The sequence below is a fragment of the Lissotriton helveticus genome, chromosome 2_1 (assembly GCF_964261635.1).
Source record: "Lissotriton helveticus chromosome 2_1, aLisHel1.1, whole genome shotgun sequence".
NCBI classification, from domain to species: Eukaryota; Metazoa; Chordata; class Amphibia; order Caudata; family Salamandridae; genus Lissotriton; species Lissotriton helveticus.
Window position 1 is genome coordinate 1,902,709,483 of NC_136059.1, and position 22,394 is coordinate 1,902,731,876.

At 42.1% G+C, this 22,394-nt stretch overlaps 1 protein-coding gene across 1 annotated transcript in view; it reads right to left on the reverse strand.

The window, feature by feature from the left end:
- The window catches only part of AFG2A (AAA ATPase AFG2A), a 1,761,034-nt gene that overhangs the window by 1,585,407 nt on the left and 153,233 nt on the right, over positions 1 to 22,394 (reverse strand). The window contains exons 4-7 of the mRNA XM_078676815.1: positions 15,119 to 15,177; positions 9,692 to 10,327; positions 641 to 770; positions 299 to 355 (exon numbers count right to left, since the gene is read on the reverse strand). Of these exons, the coding sequence (XP_078532941.1) occupies positions 299 to 355; positions 641 to 770; positions 9,692 to 10,327; positions 15,119 to 15,177 (882 nt within the window). The remainder of the gene's footprint in view (positions 1 to 298; positions 356 to 640; positions 771 to 9,691; positions 10,328 to 15,118; positions 15,178 to 22,394) is intronic.

A 22,394-nucleotide genomic window follows, 5' to 3' on the forward strand; every position in this document is an offset into this window, starting at 1 on the left:
CTCTTATCAGTTTATTTCGAATGATTAGTTCATATTGGCCCCATTAACTTCATTTTTTCTGGATTGCTGGTTTTGCCTTTTATGTTCTTTTCCAAAAGAACACCTGAATGTCTCTGGCACAATCCTGTCCTCTAATAAATGTTTAATAATTAAATAAAAGTCCACAAATTCAAAAACAAGTCGTCCTTAGAATGACATTCATATCATGTAACTGAATTTTTCAACATCAAAGAGTGTAAACCAATATTGTAAAAGATTGCTTTCCACTGTGTATATGTGATAAAACTAAAGAACTTACCGCATTGAGGCTTCTGCAAAAATCTGTCGCAACCTTGCTTCTGTCTCACCATAAAACCTGCAAGGAAACAAGCATCATTTACACATATTTGCACGACCCTATTGGAGTTCAAATGATATAGAATTCCGCAGTGATCTTACAGACTTCAAACGGCATTTACATAAATATTATATACAGTAGCCAAAAGAAGATGGCAATTCTGCAGGAGGGAAAAGTGAAAGCGGATACCAAATAGGTTACAAATTAAGATTTCACCTGGTACACATACAGCATCTAAATTTATTGCTGCGACTTCTTTACATAAACCAAAAATAGTTGAAACATAATCTAAACTATACTTACTTGCTCAATATTTCTGCACCATTTATCACTGAAACATAAGCTCCAACTTCATGAGCAACAGCTTTGGCGATCAGGGTCTTCCCGGTTCCAGGTGGGCCATAGAGCAATATCCCCCGGGGAGGAGGAATTCCTTTAAAAAACATGAAAAGCCTCATTGTTTCAGCAAATTAACCAAAATATATTTTAAACACGCAATGTTTTGAAGCATTTCAAAGAATACAACATGAGCAAACATATTAACCAATTAGGGCAACTTGATCACCCCTTCTTTATATGACATCACCAATTTATCTTTCATTTTACTGCATCCCTTCAGGATACCCTAGAAAACAAGCCGGTGATATAAGGCATGTCCTGAAGCTACTCAGAGTGCATCTTGACAATGATGATTTCTGTATAATGGGAACATTTATCCTAACCCAAGTGCACAATTTACAGATAATACAAAACACAATAGAAAGAGTGTGCTGATACTAAATGTATCCATCTTACTGTTATGTCCGTTCTTTTCCCCACTCTCAACTTATGGCCATCCCTGCTACGGGTGGTAGGACTAGGAAATCACCTCAGTAGCTGTTTAAAATAAGAGTTTGTGATTGCCTGTAGAACGCATGCATGTGTACATCATATGCAACACGTCCACCCTAGGGCACATATGTTGCCGGCCAATGCAAGGTCTCTTATTTTCTACCTATCAGTGTAGATTGGTGTTGGATCTGATGCCCGCCTCTATTTAGGCGAGTATGTCCTTTGAATTCAGGAGGTGCAGGATCCTGAAGCGATAACTGAGCTCAAGACTCTGAAGTGACAACTGAGCCCAGGACCCTGAAGTGACAACTGAGCCTAGGCGCCGCAGTCATTTTGATGGATTGAACCTTCCCCAAAGGGAGCAGTCCAACTGGTTCCATCAATTAGAGCTTGTACTGTGCCTGCCATCTTATCCAGACCTCTGTTGATAAGAATTCCTAACTAATGAAATCCTTTTGGAACCCACCTCATGCTGTAGCCTGGCCACTGGTAAGGGTTTGCACTGATGCGTTCTACCTTTGTAGAGTGACAAAATCACATTGTGGTGGTAAATGTTCTGGTCCAATTCCAATTGGACTATGGACACTCGCATCACCGAAGAGAGTTTTAATCAGGCAGCAGTTTGCCGCATTATGGGGATTAAGAAATATGAGTATATTTCAGCCTAACAGCATTCATAACATTGTCTGCCAAAAAGAATGGGTCGGGTTCAAAACCATGACCTTTGTACAATAGGTCTTAGAAGGAAATGCCCCAAGGTGTTTGGCCTTTAAGCTAGGCCTGCTGAGATGGTGGAACTGACTAACTGAAATATGCCAGTCATTCGCCAGACAGGCAGAATAGAGTGGTCAAAATGTACACTGGCGCTATTTCAGAGGCTAGGGCTAAAAATCTGGACTCCCCACACCCTCAATGCTACACGCACAACCAAACCTCAATTTTTGTAAATAACTTAATGTGTGACTCTTTAGTCAGTAGCCTGCCTAAGTAAAATCGCACTGCATTACATTATGTCCTCCAGTACTAAGAAGCTTCAGTTTAATCCTGTTTTAAAAATGAAATACACCATAACAGAAGGGGATATTAATACCGTGCATAATGACGACACCAACAACTACAGTCAGATTTTCAAAATTGCTAAAAATAAGACTAGCGTTATTTACAACTGGTGCAGTGAAGCAAGAAACCGTGTGCACCTAAGTCAAAAAACTAATTCAAACTGCGGAAACACTGTGGGGAAGAAAACTGACCAATGTAAGCGTTGAGAAAATAAACTGTCTTGCAGGTAGCAATGTGGAAGCAAATCAAATATGTCAATCGAGGAAGAAGAAAGTCTCATAAATACAGAAGGGGTGGGGGGTGGATCGACTTATGGAGGAGGGAAAGACTAAAGGGATGTTTGAGTGCGTCAGAAATCCAAGAAAAGAGGTGAGACATGTGAAAGGACAACATTCTGTGGAAAATGGCTGAAACAGAACAGGGGCAGAGCTGGCCAACATCTATTTTTATCCTGCGGTATGAAGAACAGAATTCGAATAAAATTCAGCTAAAGTCCCCCGTGGCTATGACAGAAGATAAAAGGTCCACAAACTGAGAGCTGAAGGGTCTGGGCAGTTTGTAAGGGTCTCCCTAGAGTAACAAGGTCCTGTGAGATTCACACAAACTGCCCACTACGTGGGCAATACTGGCAGTGAATCAAAGTACCAGAACCATGAAATCCAGTACTTTCCCTTGTTTCCCTGAGGAGCGAATTTAGGAAGTTTCTGAAGGCCAATTTTGCATGCAGGCCCAGTTATAACATAAGCATTAGCAAAGCCACACATTCGGTGCCTAGCCACCTCCTCACGGTGCTGCAAAGATTTTGTGACGTCGTGGGTCTCCGCATAAACCCAGGGAATTCTAAACTGGTGCCATTGTGGAGACTGGCAGCAAGATCGACAGATGAGATGCCCAGGGTAAGGTTCCCATGGGTGACTAAGGGGACTAAATACTTAGAGATCCGACTGCCAGCTACGGCCTCCTCTTACTTAGATCTCAATGCGGGAGAGTGGTGGAGGGCATACATGGCTCTATACAGTTTTGGAGAGACTTACCTCTGCTCCTTATGGGTCGAATAGCAATCATAAAAATTATCATTCTGCCCGGTGTCTATTCGCGCTACAACATTCTCTGTATATAGTCCCCATGCTCTATTTCCAGACACTAGATGGGCTGCTGGTACATCTCCCGTGGGGCTCCATACGCAAACGTGTACGCCTTAAAACACTACAGAGATCATGGAGTGGACGGGGGCTGGAAGTTACCTGCCTGGAACTCTATCACATGGCCTCCCAACTTCAGCACGGGGTCCACTAGTTGGACAATGACAACTGGGAGAAGCAACTTCTGGCAGGCACACACAGGTCTGCACCTTGCCAGAGCTGCTAATGCTTGGCTCCGGGGTTCCTACATACTTTCCTTACATTATACAGCATGTGGCTACTGTATGGGAGTCTGCGATTTGGACAGTGGTACGACACGCACCTTATGCCCCGGACATGACACTGTGGGCTTCTCGTACATAGCTGACTCCATGTCGGTGCAGCGATGGAAGGAGGGTGGGTACGTAAATGGGCACTTTATAATGTGAGGGGGCCGAGGCCTCCTTTGCTTTGGGGTCGGGCAGTTCCTACAATATGAGAAGATCTCCAAGGTCGCATGGGAGGTCTGGCCCGGTTTCCCTGAGGAACCCCTTGCACCAATGTATTGAAGGTAATGCTCTATATGGACCAAGGGCGACAATTAGTGTTCCATCTACAATGGACCCTCTGGGATGACATTCCGGGTAGGATTCTCCCTGAGCAAACGAAGTGGGATGGCATAGTTGAGAAACCTCCATCAGAGCGGGAACAGCTGAAAGTCCATGAGGGTGTCCGGGGTGTGAGCTCCAGGGGTGTGAGTTTAAACTCCTCCAATATGTTTGTACATCAGACACCACGGACACTAAGCCTGATCTATCCCGGCCGCCTAGGAACTTGCTCCCGTTGTGGGGCGACGGAGGCTGAATATTTACATATGACATGCATAGGCCTGTCCGTCCCTTGTCCCCTACTGAGAGACTATACTTGCAGGCTTGAAAGGGGCTACAGGTTGGAGGTTCCCAGAGAGATTCGACCAGTGTTACTGGGTCCACTTCCTGCTCCCAAAATAAGAAGCTAAGTAGGAGGTTGGTTCTTTTAAGGCTGGTATTAGTGAAATGACGCATTACAATAATGTGGCTGCGCGCCCTACACACCCGCTAGTTGAGGCATGACTGAAAGACATGTATAAGTGGGCGACTGCAGAGGCAATTCAAATGAAATACGTCCGAAAGGATGAAAAACTTGAAGACAATCTCCAGGCATGGACATCTATGTTGTCTGATTTACATGATCCGCAGGTCGCGGATGAGCCTGAGGGTGCGAATGAGCAGGAGAAGCAGACACGCCCGGGGCACTGACCGCTGGATGGTTGATGGTAGATGAAACATAGGGACACCTTGGGATATCTAAGATGCACATACACAATTTAAATTGGCAGGGACACGAGGTATTGACACAGAGGTGGGGGAAGAGGAATGGGGGAGTTAAATGGTTTAATGTTGGCATGGGAATCCTTGGACAGAGCAGAGGGAGAGGGTCTCCTTACGTAATGTATAATATCACTGCAATGGACATGTTGTACAGTGGTAGAAAAAAAGTGCTATAACGCAACCTGGGTTCTTTTTTTAGTTTATTTTTATCGTGGGAGGGGGAGTTAACAGGGAGTGTGTGTAGAATACAACATAGATAACAGTGGGTGTGAGAAAAACAAGCCCTATGACGTCGCTAGCATTGACAACATCATAGAACTTTCTTTGTTGTGGTGGCTGCTAGGGTCAAGGATCAAAACAAAAGAGAGATGGTGGGGCAACCAGTAAGATGGACGTGGGATAAAAGGTGTGTGGACATTCAAGTAGAAACACAGACATCTTGGGGCAAGCTGCAACAAGAACAAGGAAAGGAGGGCGGCTGGGGCAATCAATAAAATGACAGATTGTTAAGAGGAGGGCAGATGACGGCAAACAGAATGGACCAGGAAGGCCAAGAGGAACACGGAGGGGGGAGAAGCGAGCTTAAAAAGAGTCACACCGATAGAGTGTTTAAACACAAAGTAAAAAGTAGAACCTAAAAAAAGAACTGTGGAAGGAGAAAATTAAGCGTCCATGCTCAAGGGGAGGGAAAATACACGAAGAAGAAGAGAGCCTATTGGCGAATCGACTACGGCAACTTATGGAGAAGTTAGTCCTTCCCGATCAGGCCGGGTTTATTCCGGGCAGGGCCACGTCTCACAATTATTGGACCATGTTCTCCATCTTACAGACCGTAGACCACAGATTGCAGTTGATAGCTGTGTTCCTTGATGCCACAAAGGCTTTTGATTCAGTGGAGTGGGATTACTTATTTGCGGTTCTACAATGTATGGGGCTTCCAATAGGTTTCCTCACGTGGATTAGGCTTTTGTACACCTCACCCACTGCAAGAGTTTTGATCAATGGACACACCTCGCCCTCCTTCCCCTTGTCCCGTGGCACACGGCAGGGGTGTCCACTCTCTCCTCTATTGTTCGCCCCGATAATGGAACCCCTTGCAGCGAGGGTTAGACAACATCACAACCACATGGGTCTGCGTTGTCTCTTATGTCTGATACTCATCTCCTTGTACGCGGATGATGTAACCCTTTATCTCAAGGATCCCCACCAAAACCTTAAAACCTTAATACTGTGCTGCCGGAGTTTGTCAGATTTGGTGGCTTATCCGGGATACACATAAATTGGTCCAAATCGTAGACATTCCCCTTGACCAGCTCGGTTGTTCCCTTTACAACTGATTATCCGCTTGTATGGTGTGCGGATGATGCTAGGTATCTAGGGATTCGTGTAACATCGGACCGGGACGAGTTGATGCGCGTCAACTACGGCTGCACAATGGAACATGTTACAAATTGCATTACCCGGTGGATTGCCCTTCCCCTGACCATGGACGGTCGTATCTCTCTTATAAAGATGGTGATCCTCCCAAAATTTCTATACCTCTTTTTGAACATTCCGTACGACCCTGGTCATTACTGCTTTGCTACGCTCCGGTCGGAGTTGATTCGCCTTGTATGGGGCGGGGGAGGAGGGGGAGGGGGGAGCAACCATGTATACAATGGAATGTAATGATGCAGCCTTATTCTCATGGAGGTTTCGACATTCCCAATTTCGAACTTTACTACCTTTGTGTGCAAGCTCATTTTGCCCACTTTTGGCTCCACCCGCCCCGTTACACTGCCCATGTTGCTACGGAGCCTTGGCTAACTGACCTCATCCCTTTGGACAGGGTCATTCTAGCCCCCGCAACCCTAGCAACCCAACCTCTGTGGACTGTACGATTTCGGCCTGGTTCAGCATATTAGGCCACATGCATGCATCTAGTTTATACTCCCCTCTCCTTCCGCTAACATATCATCCTGACTTAACTTTATTGCAGGAAGGACTTTTCAAGCAAACTGCGTGCAAACGAAACGTTTGTTGCTGGGGCGACCTCTACAGTAACGGTAAATTTTAGTCACTCCAATAACTGTGTCCGGATCCCCCGCCGTCCACTATGGAAACGTTCATTTAAGCCCACCTTCGCCATGGTATACAAACTAGCTTCGGTACATATCTATGCGAACCTGAGACATTCACCCCACTACATAATGTCCTACGTGCACCTACTGCCTCACACCTAGTATCCACGCTCTATCATGGCCTCTACAGTGATATTGAATATCCCGCGTGCCCGGCACGTGTGAAGTGGTCGGCGGAATTGGGCCAGGACATTACAGATGCACAATGGTTATACTGTTGTGGACAGACTGAAAAGATATCAGCCAATAGTAGGCTTCGTATCATCCATTACAGATTCATGTATCGCAGCTATTACACTCCAGTTACACTCCACCAATTCGGCTTGAGGGACACGCACATGTGCGACAGATGTAGAATGGAACATGCTGATTTCCTACACCTTGTTTGGGACTGCCCCGAGGTCCGCATTTTTTGGGATGATGTCCTTGAGGCCCTTGACTCTATGGTCTCTCAACAACTCCCGAAATCTCCAATGCTGGCACTCTTAGGTTATACTGAGCAACTCCCTGCTAAATTTCGACGCTTTGTGTCCTTTTATCTTGGAATTGCTAAGCGGTGCATAGCCTGTCGTTGGGGTAGGGGGCGAGCTCCTAAATTCAAGGACTGGCTATCAGATTTAATATTATGGCAAACTCAACTCAACACTTATGCAGAACTTCTCCCCTCCTCCTCTCAACCCCGGGATATTTGGGGCCCGCTGCAGACATATTTACTTGAACATCCAACTGTATATGGTGCTACACCTTAAAGGCTGCCTATGCCAGCTCTTACATCCACGACATTTACTGACCAGACTTTTCTTACATGAACCATCGTTGTGATCCACGGTACTGTCCGAAATAATTCCTGCCATTGTTTATCCTTTTGTTCTCTCTTGGTTCAGCATGTAAAAGCAATTGTATGATACCCTGTTCTGCTTACCTGCCTCTTGTACTCTAGCGGTGATGTGTAACGACATGTAACACTTTATTATGCGCATGACCAGTTACTTTCGTGTATTCAGATCTGTCATTGCTATGTCTTCCTGATTCTTTAAGCTGTGTCTCCCTTATGGCTGTTGCAGCAGATTTTATGTATCTCTACTGAAAATTCATTAAATAAAGTTTTTTTTTTAAAAAGACGAAGGGAGCCTACGGCAGCTGATCAATAAGAAGAAATTAAATGAGAGTGGTAATGAAGCCAACCTATGGTAAGTTATGGGCAGCCTCCAATCAGAGTTAGAAAACAAAAGGTCTTGAAGAAACCGTGCATGCATTTTGTCTAGGCAAGACCTAAAAAGGTAGGTAAAGCATTTTGATTGCAGTGGGAGAAAAATCAGACTGCAATATGGTGTCAAAATTTCAACAAACAAGAAGAGTCAAGCACATATAATACAGGAGTCAAAGAAGAAAGATGGAATACCACATGAGGATGTCTTGGTGTGTAGCATAGTCATCTATTAAAAACAAATTAATGGACTTAAAAACATAGAAAAAGGTGCAAAAACTTTATAGAAATAGATTACCGTGCTCAAAAGATCAGGCCTCTGATTATGTTTGACCAATAAGTCTGTTACATTTGTGATCTAGAACTATACAGAACTATTTTAACTTCATTGCCTCAGCGCTGACCTTCTCCCCTTTCAAATGATTTAACTTTGATTTTCATTACACCAGATTTTCAAAACACGTAGACCAGACTTGGAGGTTTAGGGACAAATGTACGACGGGTTTTGCATGCGCAAATGGGTTTGAGAACCGTTAGTGCATGCAAAAACCATTAGGGGTATGTACATTACCAAAATAGCGAATCACAATTTATTTGCGACTCGCTATTTTGGTATTGCGGGTCGCTATTAACCCCTTCCATGCTTAAGACAGAACGGTTCCGTCATGAGCGACGGTTGAGCTGTGCTCATGACAGAACCGTTCCGTCATCATTCCATTGGCTCAATGGAACGTTCAGCACAGCGCAGGAATCTGCGCCGCGCTGAAGCGGTTAAAGAAGGGGGCGGGCTTTCCCTTCCTAATAGCGAGCACAACCCCATGTACAGAGGTTTTGCGGCCAGTGGTAATGGGGTCGCAAAACGCAGGGGAAATTTTTCTTTAGGGGCAGGGAGTGGTCCCATTACAAAATGAAACAAAAACTTTTTTTTAAAATGCATCCCGTTAAAAGCAGTCCCAGACATGGTGGTCTGCTGATCCCAGCAGGCCACCATACCGGGGAGTGCCAGCCATTCCCAATGGGGTCGCAAATTGCGAGAGGCTTATTAATATTCATGAGCCTTTCTATTTGCAACCCCATTGGGAATTGCAAAACAGTGTAATAACACTGTTGTACATGCGTAATAGCGCTTCGTAAATTGTGAGTTGCAAAAGACTTGCAATTTGTGCAGCGCTATTTTGCGCGTCCTACATCTGGCCCTAAATCTTTTAGAGCCTCTCAGAATTGCCCACTGATATTTAAAAGCATTTAGCTGCCTTGCAGAACATTGAACTCAAAGTCAGTTAGCGAAACAAGGTAATTATTTTTTTAACCTGCGGTGCGAATTCCACTGCGGTGCGGGTGATTTATGACTTACCCATGTAATGCAGTTTGCATGCAAGTTTAACTTTCATTTGAAGTGAAACCTGTTGGAACACTGTTTCTTTACATGTATACCCTACCCAGTTCCGACGTGGTCTATGGGTCCTACTCCTGTCCTTTTTGCACCTGATTTATGACTGGGCGTGATTCGGACGACCCCGGCCGTCCGCCGTACACGCCCACCATGTCGTTGGACGGCCGGGGTCCGTCCGACGCACGCAAATGGTTAATTAGCTCGAAGAAACAGTTATTTTGACTATAAAGAAAAACACTAATGCATAGCTTACCAAAGCTCTTAAACAGTTCTGGTTGTTTCAGAGGCAGCTCAATGGTTTCTCTGATGGCCTCCAGCTGACTGGTCAAGCCTCCAATCATATCATAAGTGACTTTGCAGCTCTCCTCCTGTTCCTCCATTTCCCGGCTCTTACCTCCGGTGAATCTTACGCGAGTAAGTAAAGAGATGCTGTAGAAAGTATCAGTTCTGCATTTTGTGCCAGTTTTTCCAGGAAGCAGTAACTTGTCTTCCGTAGTGGCTTGCTTCTCACACTCTTTACTTGGTGTAGAGTTGGCACTTTGATTAGCATCCCCTGCACTGGTCTCTCCCTTGCTGTCCTCCTCCTGGGTCACTGCGGCACCTGCAGCATTAGAGAAGCTATGCTCCGTGGACTTGCAAGGAGTGCTGGTGGATCCCATCTTACGGCTGTCATCCAGCTCTAGTTGGCTCATCTCTAAGGATAGATCAATGGAGCTGATCTCCATCTCAGCCCTTTCTTGGTCCTTCTCTTGTGTTTCACTGACATCATCATAGCAGGGCCTTTCCAATACAACACCGTCTGTGCCCATCACTCTGGTCAGCATTAAATTGCATGTTCTGCCATAGAAAGTCAAGTTCAGGTGGTTGTTTGGTAAAACTATCTTTCCATCTGCAAAAGAGTTTATTAAAAAGGTGTGTTAACATCTTTATTAATCCAAAAATGTTGTGCTGATCAAGCGTAGGACACTTTTCATGTTTTTCAATATTAGACTATACATAATAGGACAAATATCAGTGAAGGTATTGTAAGAATAGTAGCATCAGACGGCAATACAGAGCATAGGGCAACAGCCACTAGTTTAAAATTGAATCTACCAGCAATTCTGACACCGGTGGTACAACTGGCCAATATTTTGGCGGCATTTGTAAACATGACAGTATTTCCTTTGCACTGGTTCAGAGGTTTTCACACACAGTTCCTCCCCACCTTACCCTGTTGTCATTGTAACCAAAACGTTCTGCCACAGCCACCACAACACTGTAAATGGGGCAGTTTGTCTTTAAGGAGGCTGCCGAACAACTCCTACCAACAATTACTGCAGCTCTAGAATGCCTTTTTTTATATATTTGTTCTCCTGGCTGTGCACCACACTTATAAAACGTGCATTTCACTCTGAACATTAGATTTTTTTCTCCTGTTCTTTGACAATGAGAGGCAGGTTCTGCGCATGAGTTCAAACCTTCAAACTTCTTAAGGTTTATAAGAATACTCTCGAATACAGTCAAACCACTTGGAGGCAATCTTTCAGCACGGCTCTGTCCAATGCTCCATCTAGAGTGGTACACTGTATATGAAAGATGGAGGTAAAAGGCAGGTGGCAATGAAAATGCAGTCCAGGGATGTCCCACGCCCAATGAAGGTGTCACCCATTCTCCTTAATCACCTTGTCAGACTTAAATGGTGCAGCTCTCCCAATTCCCTCCAGCCTGAAGTGGCTGGGAAAAAAGAGGAATAATCTTACAAATGCATTTTACTCCTGTATCCTCACAGTTTTAAGACGGAGAAAACATGTATGGGGGGCAGAATTGAGATATTTCCATACCTATGAAAATGTTTTTCAAAAACGACCTCAAACATATTAATTTCTAACTGACTAATACACTTTATATCCATTCTAGGATCTTGTGATGGGGCTACTTCGCATTACCAATTGTTCACGCTCAATTATCTAGCAACAGGAGTAAACATAAAAATCAGACTGCAACTCACATTTTGTTCAAGCCTGCTCCCATCAGAAAGCCAGTAAAAATGCATGAAATATTATGCTTTAAGAGAAGATGCTATTTTGGGGCTCTAAATAAGACTTAACTGGGTGAAAAGGTAAAAAGAGGCCTAGAATGTTTTTATAATTGGCACCCTTGGGAGCTATATCCTGTTCAAGAGGGCACAAGTCCTAAAAAAAAAGAAGTGGGGGAACTAGACAAGTTAGGCAGTATGCAAGTGACATTATGGCATGTGACATCACTCGGCGTGACATCGCACGTGGCATCACAAGAAGTGGTATCACAATCCATGAGATCACAAGCAGTGACAAGCGATCTTCAAGACCTTACATATATTTTTAGCAGGTCTACCATGAATACATTTGAACACATTATGAGACTTAGCAAATGAGAGCTGACAAGTACTTAAGCCCCTGACTTGATTTCCCTGCTAACCATTGAGGCCATTTCCTCTGTAAGAAATAACGATGACAAACAAAGATATACTCATTATGCCAGCCTCAGGTAGGTGCACCATTTTGGCACAAACCCATGTTTACAGGTTTTTCTAAATATGGGTTTGCATCAACATACATAGGTAGATGCACTGGAACACCCATGCACCAACCAAGTAATGCCTACCTGACGCAAGGTAAAGCAAGGCTGCACTATATGCTGTGAGGCATTACTCTTAATTACAAAGCCAGGCAAAGCAGGCATTTGCGTGGCTTTGTAAATCCAAAAATAGATTTGCAACGGGCATTGACAAAAAAAGTGTCGCAACCCCATCACAAAATGTAAGTTAATCTAGGCCTCGACTTATAATTTTTTTTTTAAACTCTGCCACAAAGAAGAAATGTGTCAGTGAATATGTTCCAGCTTAATTGGTTGCAAAGGCTGCAATTTAAAATATCTTATGGAGTTAAGGCACCTGCTGTAGGGTTCCTTGTGTGCCCAGTAATTGTCAGGGAATAATAATAACGGTAAGATAACTCTGGTGGTTAATGCATGTGCTGGAGAGATATGCGTTTGTCTAGTCACAGTTTCGACTCAAAGTAGCTTAGATGATTAATGTATCTCCTGCAAAGCACTTTGTGTAGCATGCAGTTGGCAGATTTGTATTTTATTTAGATAGTTGAGTGGGTTACTGCTTTTAACTCAGAGATCCTTTGTTACTTGCAGTTTATAAATTGAAATCCTTCTAAAATAGCAAAGTGAGCTATGAAGGACTATACCTGACTATTAAACCATATAATCCCTATTGCCATTCGTAACATTTCCTTTTCATTGATTATACACTTGTATGACTTATTATCAATGTATAATGTGTTTATATGATGTAAAGTGCTTAGACACCCCACACTGGGATATGTAGTGCTATAAAACAAATAAAAAAATACTTGTACAGACCAATACGTCTGACATTCTTGCAGTGTATGCATATCTCATATGCAGGCGTTGAACAGAGTCAAAACTTTGCCTCCAAAGCGCAGTTTCTCTTAAGTATGCCTGTGACATGATGAAGTGTTAACAAGCTGTGGACATTTGTTTTCCCTCCATTGCATTGCCATCTATGTGTGAGGCTCAGATAACTCCTAACCAGCATCATACTGGAACATAAGGAGGGCTGATGGCCCCTTAACCTTTGCCTTTGTTTTGGGCCTAGTAAGACACACATCTGAATGTTAAAATGCAAAAGGGCCACGTCGCCTGCATGTTGCTGCTCTGAAAGAAAAACAGACAGCATGCAGTCACTGCTGAACGTGTCCAGGTGTTGGAAAATTACACCAGGCCCAGTGCAGGCTATTTTACTGGAGCCCAACTTGTGAAAATAATGGGTGGGCGCCGTCTACATGCTTGTGCCCCCGATTTGTGGCGTGCTGTACAACACATTTATGGGATATACCGTGGACCTTTGTTTTAGCATGTTCAATATTATCTAGGAACAGTTTTGTACAAAACATACTTATCCCTGCAATCAATCCTCAAGGCCTCTGTTGGATACAGTGATACCATTACCCAGGTCTCTCGTAACATAATTACACCTACATACACCTAACTCCTGCTCCAGACAGTTTTAAGCAAAAAAGCGCTTCAGCCTTGCTGAGGTGCGGAATGGACAGCTCAATAAATATTGTGCGTCACCAAGTCAGTAGCGTACACCTGCATACAAATGAAATCCCACTCAATATATTATTTTGGTCACCGAAAGACCCACAATACATAATCCCTGTATCATCCTGTGACACTTCAAGTGGAAGAGAGGCACATGTTATTTAGTTACTTCATGTGCCTCTCTTCCCCTCAAAATGGATCACAGAACAGCAAGGAGTTACAAAGATGGTGGCTACCAAATGTTAGATCTCAACTGTTAAAGTTGGAGAAAGGGGACAGAAGGCACTGGATGGTTCTGGGATATTTTAATGTGTTTCGTTCATTGCCCAAAATGTTCTGGGTGGAATATCCACTCTAGCTCATATAGTGTCATGGGCCTGGTAGTATTTCTTCAAGTGAAGTTTGCAATAAGCAGTGGCTCCTTTCACAAGAAATGACTATTTCTATCAGTAGCTAATATAGAAATACGCATGGCAAACCAATATGGTGTTATTAAGACAATTATGATGCACTAAAAGCCTGCAAGATTCCAAGAATATGTGTATGGTTTAATTAGCTACAAATCCTTCAGAATCATGAAGGAAACCCCATTTTGGGAATTTCCCAATCTGATTGCCTCTCTAAAACACAGCACTCCATTTACACAGGCTCCATGTGAAGCAAAGCGTCACTGTTAAATTCACTAACATCGAGCCCCAGAGTACCTGCGTTTTGACTAATCCACTAGGAACCCACAATATCTTATTCAAAGTGACATCAAAGAGAAATGAAACTACTCGGTGTAAAAGACACAGAACTCTGGAACCAAAGGCCTAAGTGCTTCCATCTCCAGCCCTCCAAATCTGTATTTTAGCCTCCAGCACTTTAGAACGTTTAAAAAGTACATCACCTTACCACATTTAACCTGTTGCTTGTGCACTAAAGCAGCTCTCTGCTAGCCATTTGCGTATACGTCTCACATTTATATACGAAAAGTCCACTTTTGGGACATTCTTTTTCCACCTCTTCAAGATCTTCTCTAGCATTTTAAATCGTCGCTCTGACCTGACTCATCATGCAATGCACAAAACATTTTCGAACATATTCGACGCAAAATGAACTTTGCCCCCATGGAATTCGAATACCACTTGGTAACGGAAAAGGATAGCGAGACGGTGAAGTCTACTCCTCTTGTATCTGCTCTACACACTGACCATACATGGTCTGAAACTTCACCTCAGCTTACTTAGAAGCCATAGGAAACATGTTTACATCAGTCGTGGCTGCATAACAAACATAAAAGTCCTTTTACGAAATGACACTGAACTGGGAAATGGATTTGAATGAATCAATGTATTGCAGAAGAACTGCAAGCAATGTTTGACAAAATCACAGAATCTTTTCCTGCAGCACAGCCACACATATCATAGCTGGTTTCTCCTTTTCACTATTTCTGCTGTGTGCCACCATACCAAACAATTTCAGGCTCACGTGAATTTCACTTGCAGCTTCTCTAAGAAACCCACGTCATGGAGGGACATACTTCTATGAACTGGTCCATACCGAAGTGTTATAAAATGAAATAAGTAAACAGTATTCTTACCCATGTGTCTGAGCAGGAAGGCAGATAGTTCCTCTCTATTGATAATGGCATCATTTTCCCTGTTATAGTGTAGAAAAAAAAGTTAGTGCAGGAATACCACTACTGTGCAATACCTGCCCATACAAGCAACAGCCTTAAACAATGACCAGAAAGGTGAACAATCATTTACCTAAATAGGAGTAAACTGGAACAGGTAAAAGTCATCCAGACATTCAGGTGGACAACAGTCCTAGCGAGTGTTTACGCAAAAATACAAACCTACAATAATGTAGATAAAGACATATCAAACATGGCCACTCTTTTGACCGACTTAGGTGCGATTTCCCCAAAAGTAAATGCAAAAAGAAAACTAGCATTGGCATAGAAAATAGGTCACGCTTTTGGGATCTTATAAGTGTTTAGCCATGCAACACTTGATGTTGTTTAATGAAGGATATTGTGCTGGATAACTAAACACTTACAATGTCCCAAAGGCAAGACCTATTCGCTATGCATTGGGGCGCCTTATAAGTGTTTAGGTAGAGCTATTGACTTTGCTAATGTTTCTAAGCTGTGCTGTAGAGAAGAGTGGCTGCTGTGCATCATGCTGAGAAGTTGTAATTAAAAAGTGTAAGAAGCACTGTGTGGCCCCGAGTGATGCTGTGGTGGTGCTGACTGATGCTGTGGTGATGCTGTGGTGATGCTGTTTGATGCTGTGGCGCTGCAGAGTGATGCTGTGGTGGTACTGGGTGATGCTGTGATGTTCCTGAGTGATGATGTGGTGGTGCTGAGTGATGATGTGGTGAAGGTGAGTGATGCTGTGGTGGCCCTGAGTGATGCTGTGGTGGTGCTGAGTGATGATGTGGGGGTGCTGACTGATGCTTGGTGCTGCAGAGTGATGCTGTGGTGGTACTGAGTGATGCTGTGGTGTTCCTGAGTGATGATGTGGTGGTGCTGAGTGATGTTGTGGTGAAGGTGAGTGATGCTGTGGTGGCCCTGAGTGATGATGTGGTGGTGCTGACTGATGCTATGGTGGTGCTGAGCGATGCTGTGCTGGCCCTGAGTAATGCTGTGGTGGTGCTGAGTGACGCTGTGGTGGTGCTGACTGATGCTGTGGTGGCGCTGAGTGATATTGTTGTGTCCCTGAGTGATACTAAGGTGGTGCTGAGTGATGCTGTGATGGTGCTGAGTGATGATGAAGTTATTTTATGTTATGTTAGGGTGTCTTATATAGCGCGACAGCTGCCCCAGCAAAAGGGCGTCCCTGCGCTGAAAGAAAGACCAACAGATTGCAGAGTGACACCAGCTAGCTAGTGGGGAAGAGCAGAGTCTTGATGGCCTTCCTAAATTCCAGGTAGTTCTCTAGTGTTGCTGAGTGATGCTGTGGTGGTGCTGAGTGAAGCTGTGGTGGTGCTGAGTGTTGCTGTGGTGGAAACAAGAGTCCTTGCAATTTTAGCAACTTTTGATCAGTTTGAGCTAGAAACATTTTTGGTGTAAATTCTGAAGATTATGTAGAAAATAAGGGATTATGTGGCATATGCGGCAAGCCCACAATTACTCGGAAGAGACTTATTATTAACAGTTGTTATTTTCACTTGTCTGTGGAACGCACTTTATCCACCTCTAAAGGATGAATGGCTAAGTCTGCCATGCCAGGTTTGAATGTGAATTATATGGTGCTTAAACCAGGCACTCGCCCACCAAATTTTTTTGTTAGCATATCACGTATAGATTGGTGCCTTAAAAAAGGCTTTTTGCAGAGAGCAAAGCATAATGAAAGTGCTTGAGGAGAGAGATCTTGGAGCTAAGTCGCATCTATGGTACCATCTATAGCAGCACAGATGTCGACGATAGCTTGGTGGTAGGCCTGGGCGGAAAACTATGCCTACGCTCGCATAGTTTGCGCAACTACGCGCTACGCGAATTGCGCGTAGCACAGTGCAAAAACTCGTAGCGGGCATTTTTTGCTTGCTTGCGGTCCTCAACGTCAAGTTGGCGATCACCAGCGAGCTAAATGACATCCTGGCGAGACTTTTTCCTCTTTCGCGATCAGCAACTTGATGTTACTGATCGCGAGCATGGAAAATAAACCTCCCGGCGAGATTCTCAACGCGGGGAGGTCAGGTTTCTCATTGCGAGTGGTCGCGTATCCTCGCGATGAGAAACTACCAGTCCGCGTTGAGAAAACTGCAGCTCGAGTACAAATCTTCTCGAGCGGAAGAAAATAATTAATACGAGATCAAATACAGAGTGTTACTGCCCTCTCTTTCCTTCACCTGCATGCTGGCTGTACACTTCTGTATTGCACCTTCTACATAACCACTCACACATCCTACATTGTCCACTGCACTGTCAGCACTGTGCTTGTATTTTTAAATCGTCTAGGTAGTTGTATTTTAAATATGCAAACAAATAAATATTATTTGAGACTTATAGTCAGTCCCTGAGCAATAGACTGACATGAACAATGTGGCATTTATTTAACTGTTTGGATAACTAATTTATTATTGTTACTGATAACAGAATACTATGAATGGTTGTACCTTGTATTCATAAATAACTTTAAATATTGGACAGAATGAATCAACTGAAGCTATTGTTTCCTTTACCTCATACATAGCCAGGTTCCCATTCTAAAGAGTGAGATGCCCAGTTTCTTTTTCAATTGAAATTAATTGTGCCACTCTTCAAAGGTATAGGTAGCCTTGGCCTTTCTCACAACCAGGTTATTCAACTCCTTAACGGACACCTCACACTGAATTATAAATTCGGCCTACCGAGGTACACTCTTGGTAACTGAGCAAGAGACAGGTTTCCTCTTTCCAACTGTAACAAGCATCGGCAATGCAATAGGTCACGCATTACTGAAGGTTAGAAGTATTGGCGTTGCAAATAATAATCCAACGCCAATAGCTGAAACTTTCATTAATTAGAGACCTATTGCATTGCAAATGCTTGCGTAGTGAGCGAGGCACCAGCACTGTATTGTCTTGGTGCAGTACCGCAAGCTGCTCCTAGAGAACCCACATATTTAAAAGCTATAGTGATGTCCAGTAAGCGGGCATTGCGCCGAGTTACTAAAATAGAACTTGAGGAAGCGGCCCATACCTGTATAGCCACGCTGGTTAAAAAATAAAACATAGCTTACAGAGCTGCCAACCTTGTGTCTGGGAAACCGGGTTGGAGACTCAGCATCGGCTCAACAAAAAACATGGCAATCGTAATAAATAAAGTGAAACTCCTAACAAATAAATTGAAACAGCGGCAAATCTGAAACAAAAGGTGACTGAGCAATTCAAAGAAAACAAGCCGGCCACGAAGTAAACAGAACATGGGGAGGGAAGTGCATGAACAGGCGCACTTGGGACACGTCTGATGAGCAGGAAAACAAGAAATGAAAATTCGAAGTCTGTTAGATGTTAGCTCAAAGTCAATCAAAACAAAAAGTGGCGGCCATTGCTGAAGCTGGCATCCCAAGAGTGCTGTGTAATTAAGTAAATAGTTCTCCCGACTGCTAATGAAAGCTTCAGAATAAGGACACATGTAAGAGGGGCTGTCCTTGTGGTAGGTAACAGCAGAGAGGGAGGTACTAAGGAGAGACTACTAAGTCTATTTACAAATGGAAAGCCATCATTTACAAAGGACAGGAAGAGGAGCCAAATGTAAAGAGGGGCAGAACATAGCCGGAGCTTAATGCCCATATCCAGAATACAGCATGTCTCGAGGAGACAGCACAAGCGCTGCCTAGGCGAGACCTGATCCAGCGGGCTATAGAAAATATATCATAAACTACGCTACCCAACTTCATAACCTATAAACAAAATTCTATACTAAATATGGACCCATTTATGAACCTGATATATTTTGGGCCTACTGAATCAGGTGGTCAGAATAAATCTATATACACATTATCTACACACTATATACATATTTATACATTTGCAAAAAGAATATTGTCATTAGAATAAAACCCAACCATTTAAACGACCACCATAGGTGACGTGATCTAGCTAATGGTAACCTATACTTCTAAATAATCAAGACCAGCTTGTTTGTCAAAAGTAAGATTTTATTTTCTAAATTATGGTATATATGTTGTAAGTTTTATAAATGAAATTTATTTGCAATAAAGCAAGCATGATGGTAAGAAATATGAGAAAAATACAATTTAAGCAATTGAATCAATTTTAAAGAAATTATATAAAGTTTAGCATTTCTAAAACCTATTTCCCTAACTGAGCTAAATAGACAGAAATTAAAGTAAAGATCTTTGAGGATTCTTACGTGCTCCACGCAAAGTCCAGCAGCACATCACCCTCATCGGAAAGTCAGAAAGCAGCAGCCAGCCCAACCCTAAGGGCATGACTTTTTATACCTTTCTACGCTAACTAAACTAGCAAAGGAAAGTTTTCAGAAATCCTCGACGTCCCATTGGCTAAGAGTGACAAGTGACATGTCACCCGATTCTTAAAAAGTTCCACAAAATCATGTCTTACAAAGACCATTGTCTCTTCCACGTGAAGCCAGAAGCTTCCTGCGATTGCAACTTTGTATTAAGTCATCCTCGCAGCTTCCATAGTCTTTCAGTACAACTTCCGCGGATGCCAAGTTAAGGACTGACAAAAAGTTCACTTTCGACCTTGGCCATGTCCGACAGAATGATGTCAGCTCATCAGTTTTTGCTTTGTGAATGCAGCTTCAATAAACGTTTTAATTCAGAATGGGCGTCTCGTGACTTTCTGCAGAATTATAGATCAGCTCTTTTTCTGCGGCTCAAATAACTAGGCCCAAAAGCAGGCAACTTATGTTTTCTAGTATAAAACAAACACAAGAAAAGTATTAATGTAAGAAATAAAGTATATTCTGTATCCACCCCATGGTTTACTAATTAATTAACCCACCCGATTAATCAAAATGTTACCTAGCCATTGCAAACAAATAAAGCAGCGTTTATATTTACCAGTCTCCGTTTTTCTATGAGACCCATATGCACCTAGAATAGTAGAAATGACATCACACAGACAAAGAAAAGCAAAACAAGCACATGCTTCTTTTAAGTTTGCAGCAGTTAGTAATGACAAAAACGAAAACAATAAATTATTTTATTATTTTGCACGAACAAAAAGATGCAACAAATATGCACGTTTATGAGCACACATGTTAGTCCCCCCACTTGTAAAGTTTAATCTAAGTTGTATTAGTACGACATATCACAAATCATTAATAATTTTATTCATGTTATGGAAATGTGACTTTGCGAGTTTAAACAAAATTTTGTTTTCTATCTCGCTCCATCAACTCCCTCATCTGGTGATTAACAAATCACCACACCAGCACTCAAAATTTTGGTAAATTAAAATTTAAGAAATCGATTCAAATTCAATTGTATTAGTAAACCTAAAAGTCTGTTTCATCATAATCTTTGCAATTAACATGACGCTCTCTATGTAACTCCTGTAACTCGATCTCCCTTTCCTCTTCTTTTCTGAGTTTATAGATTCTCTTCTTTTCCTTCAACTGTTTCTTTCTTTTATGTAACAAACAACCTACTTTAGTCAAAATAAAAATGAATACTATTATAATCAAAGGTGCCAGAATCTTGCCAAGAATTGAACTTCCGATATTATGAAACCAGTTTTTAATTGCTTGAAACCTTTTTGAAAGTTTCCCTGTAAAATCTTCTTCTTCTAAAGGAATTATCTCTGAATGCATTTGTGTAATATTCTTAATATACATTTCAATATTCTTACTTTCATCCGGTATATATGTACAGCAATGTTGGACATGTAAAATGCCACAGACTCCTCCCTCTTTTGCTAAGAGTATGTCTAAAGCAAGACGATCGTGAATTACCATGGATCTAATAGCAATAACTTCAACATTCACTAATTGAAACCCATCAGCAGTGTCAGTTGATAATCTATCAACTATAGTGGACAATTTTCTGATTCTCCCTGCATTTAGGGTTATACCAACAAAAGGTATTACAGCTTGGAAAATATCTCCCAGAACTTCAGTAAAAGTTTCTCTTTTAGCTCTATTTACATAATTATGAATTTTAAACAATCCTTCTGAATCTCTGTCAACATGAAACACTTTAGGAAAAACAATTCCCACATAACAAGTTCCATACCAATGGTCTGGAAGGTTATAGTAAGCTTTGTCACCACAAACAAAATAAATTCCAGGGAAGATAGGATCTTTTCCACCTTTAAATCCCCAACCTCCCATAATCTGATAAGTATCTTCACAGTTGCTTGCACCTACAAAATAATTATCAAAAAGTGTATTATCTCTTCTAATGCAAAGCTTTCCACTAACAGGTTTGTCTATGTGAATTGCAACATTTTCAAGCATTTTGCCATTTAATTTCTCATCCTCTTTTTGCCAGAAGGATGACTTAGTCTGTTTGACTAATTCATTTCTCTTATAAATTGCTCTTCTCTCCTCAACCATATTCAAAAATTTCTTTCCTTCAGCACTTAATTTACATGTTAGATTATTCTTATAAGCATACTCATAAGTGAGTTCGTTAGTAACAAGGAAATATTCTCTCAATTGTTTTGCTTTCTTATGCTTATTTAAAGCATTATCAATCTTAACATTAGCAAAAATCTCATCATAATTTGAATAGTAATATTCTAAACGTCCAGTTTGATAAAATAAACTAGTTAATACACTGCATGTTACAGCATAAGTGAGAGGAAGCATATTATAAGTTACTCCCTCAGAAACAGAAGCAGGTAACTTAACACAGACATAACAGTCTTTTGCATCCATTACCTTTACATATTCACTCAAAAGCTTTGTGAATGTATTGCTTGAAAAATCACCTATTGATTTATCTTGATGAATGTTAGGCTGATGATCAATTACTTTTGCAGATGCACTATGTTTAGTTTGGCTAACCAGAGCTTTGCTTGTTAAGTTAACTTTGTGTAATTCTCTATTCATTTCTAAAGGTATAATCACAGCTAGCACCAACCAGAGCAGAACCAAAATGAGCAGACATACCAGAGTCATCTTACAGCATCTTTTAAAAACAGAACATTTTGAAGTGCTCTCCTTAACGTAAGGCATTTTTAGGTTAGTTTTAGCCTCAAAAATAAAAATAAAAATTTTAAAATTTATATACACCCCCCTTTTAAAATATATTTTTCTTTTATGACCCTAAACAAGATTTCTTCGACCTTATGTCATACATAAGTTTTCTTCAACTAAACAGTTTTTCTTCGACCTTGTGTCAACTAACAGGATTTTCTTCAGCCTTTTGCCAATTTAATAATTTTGTACTTCA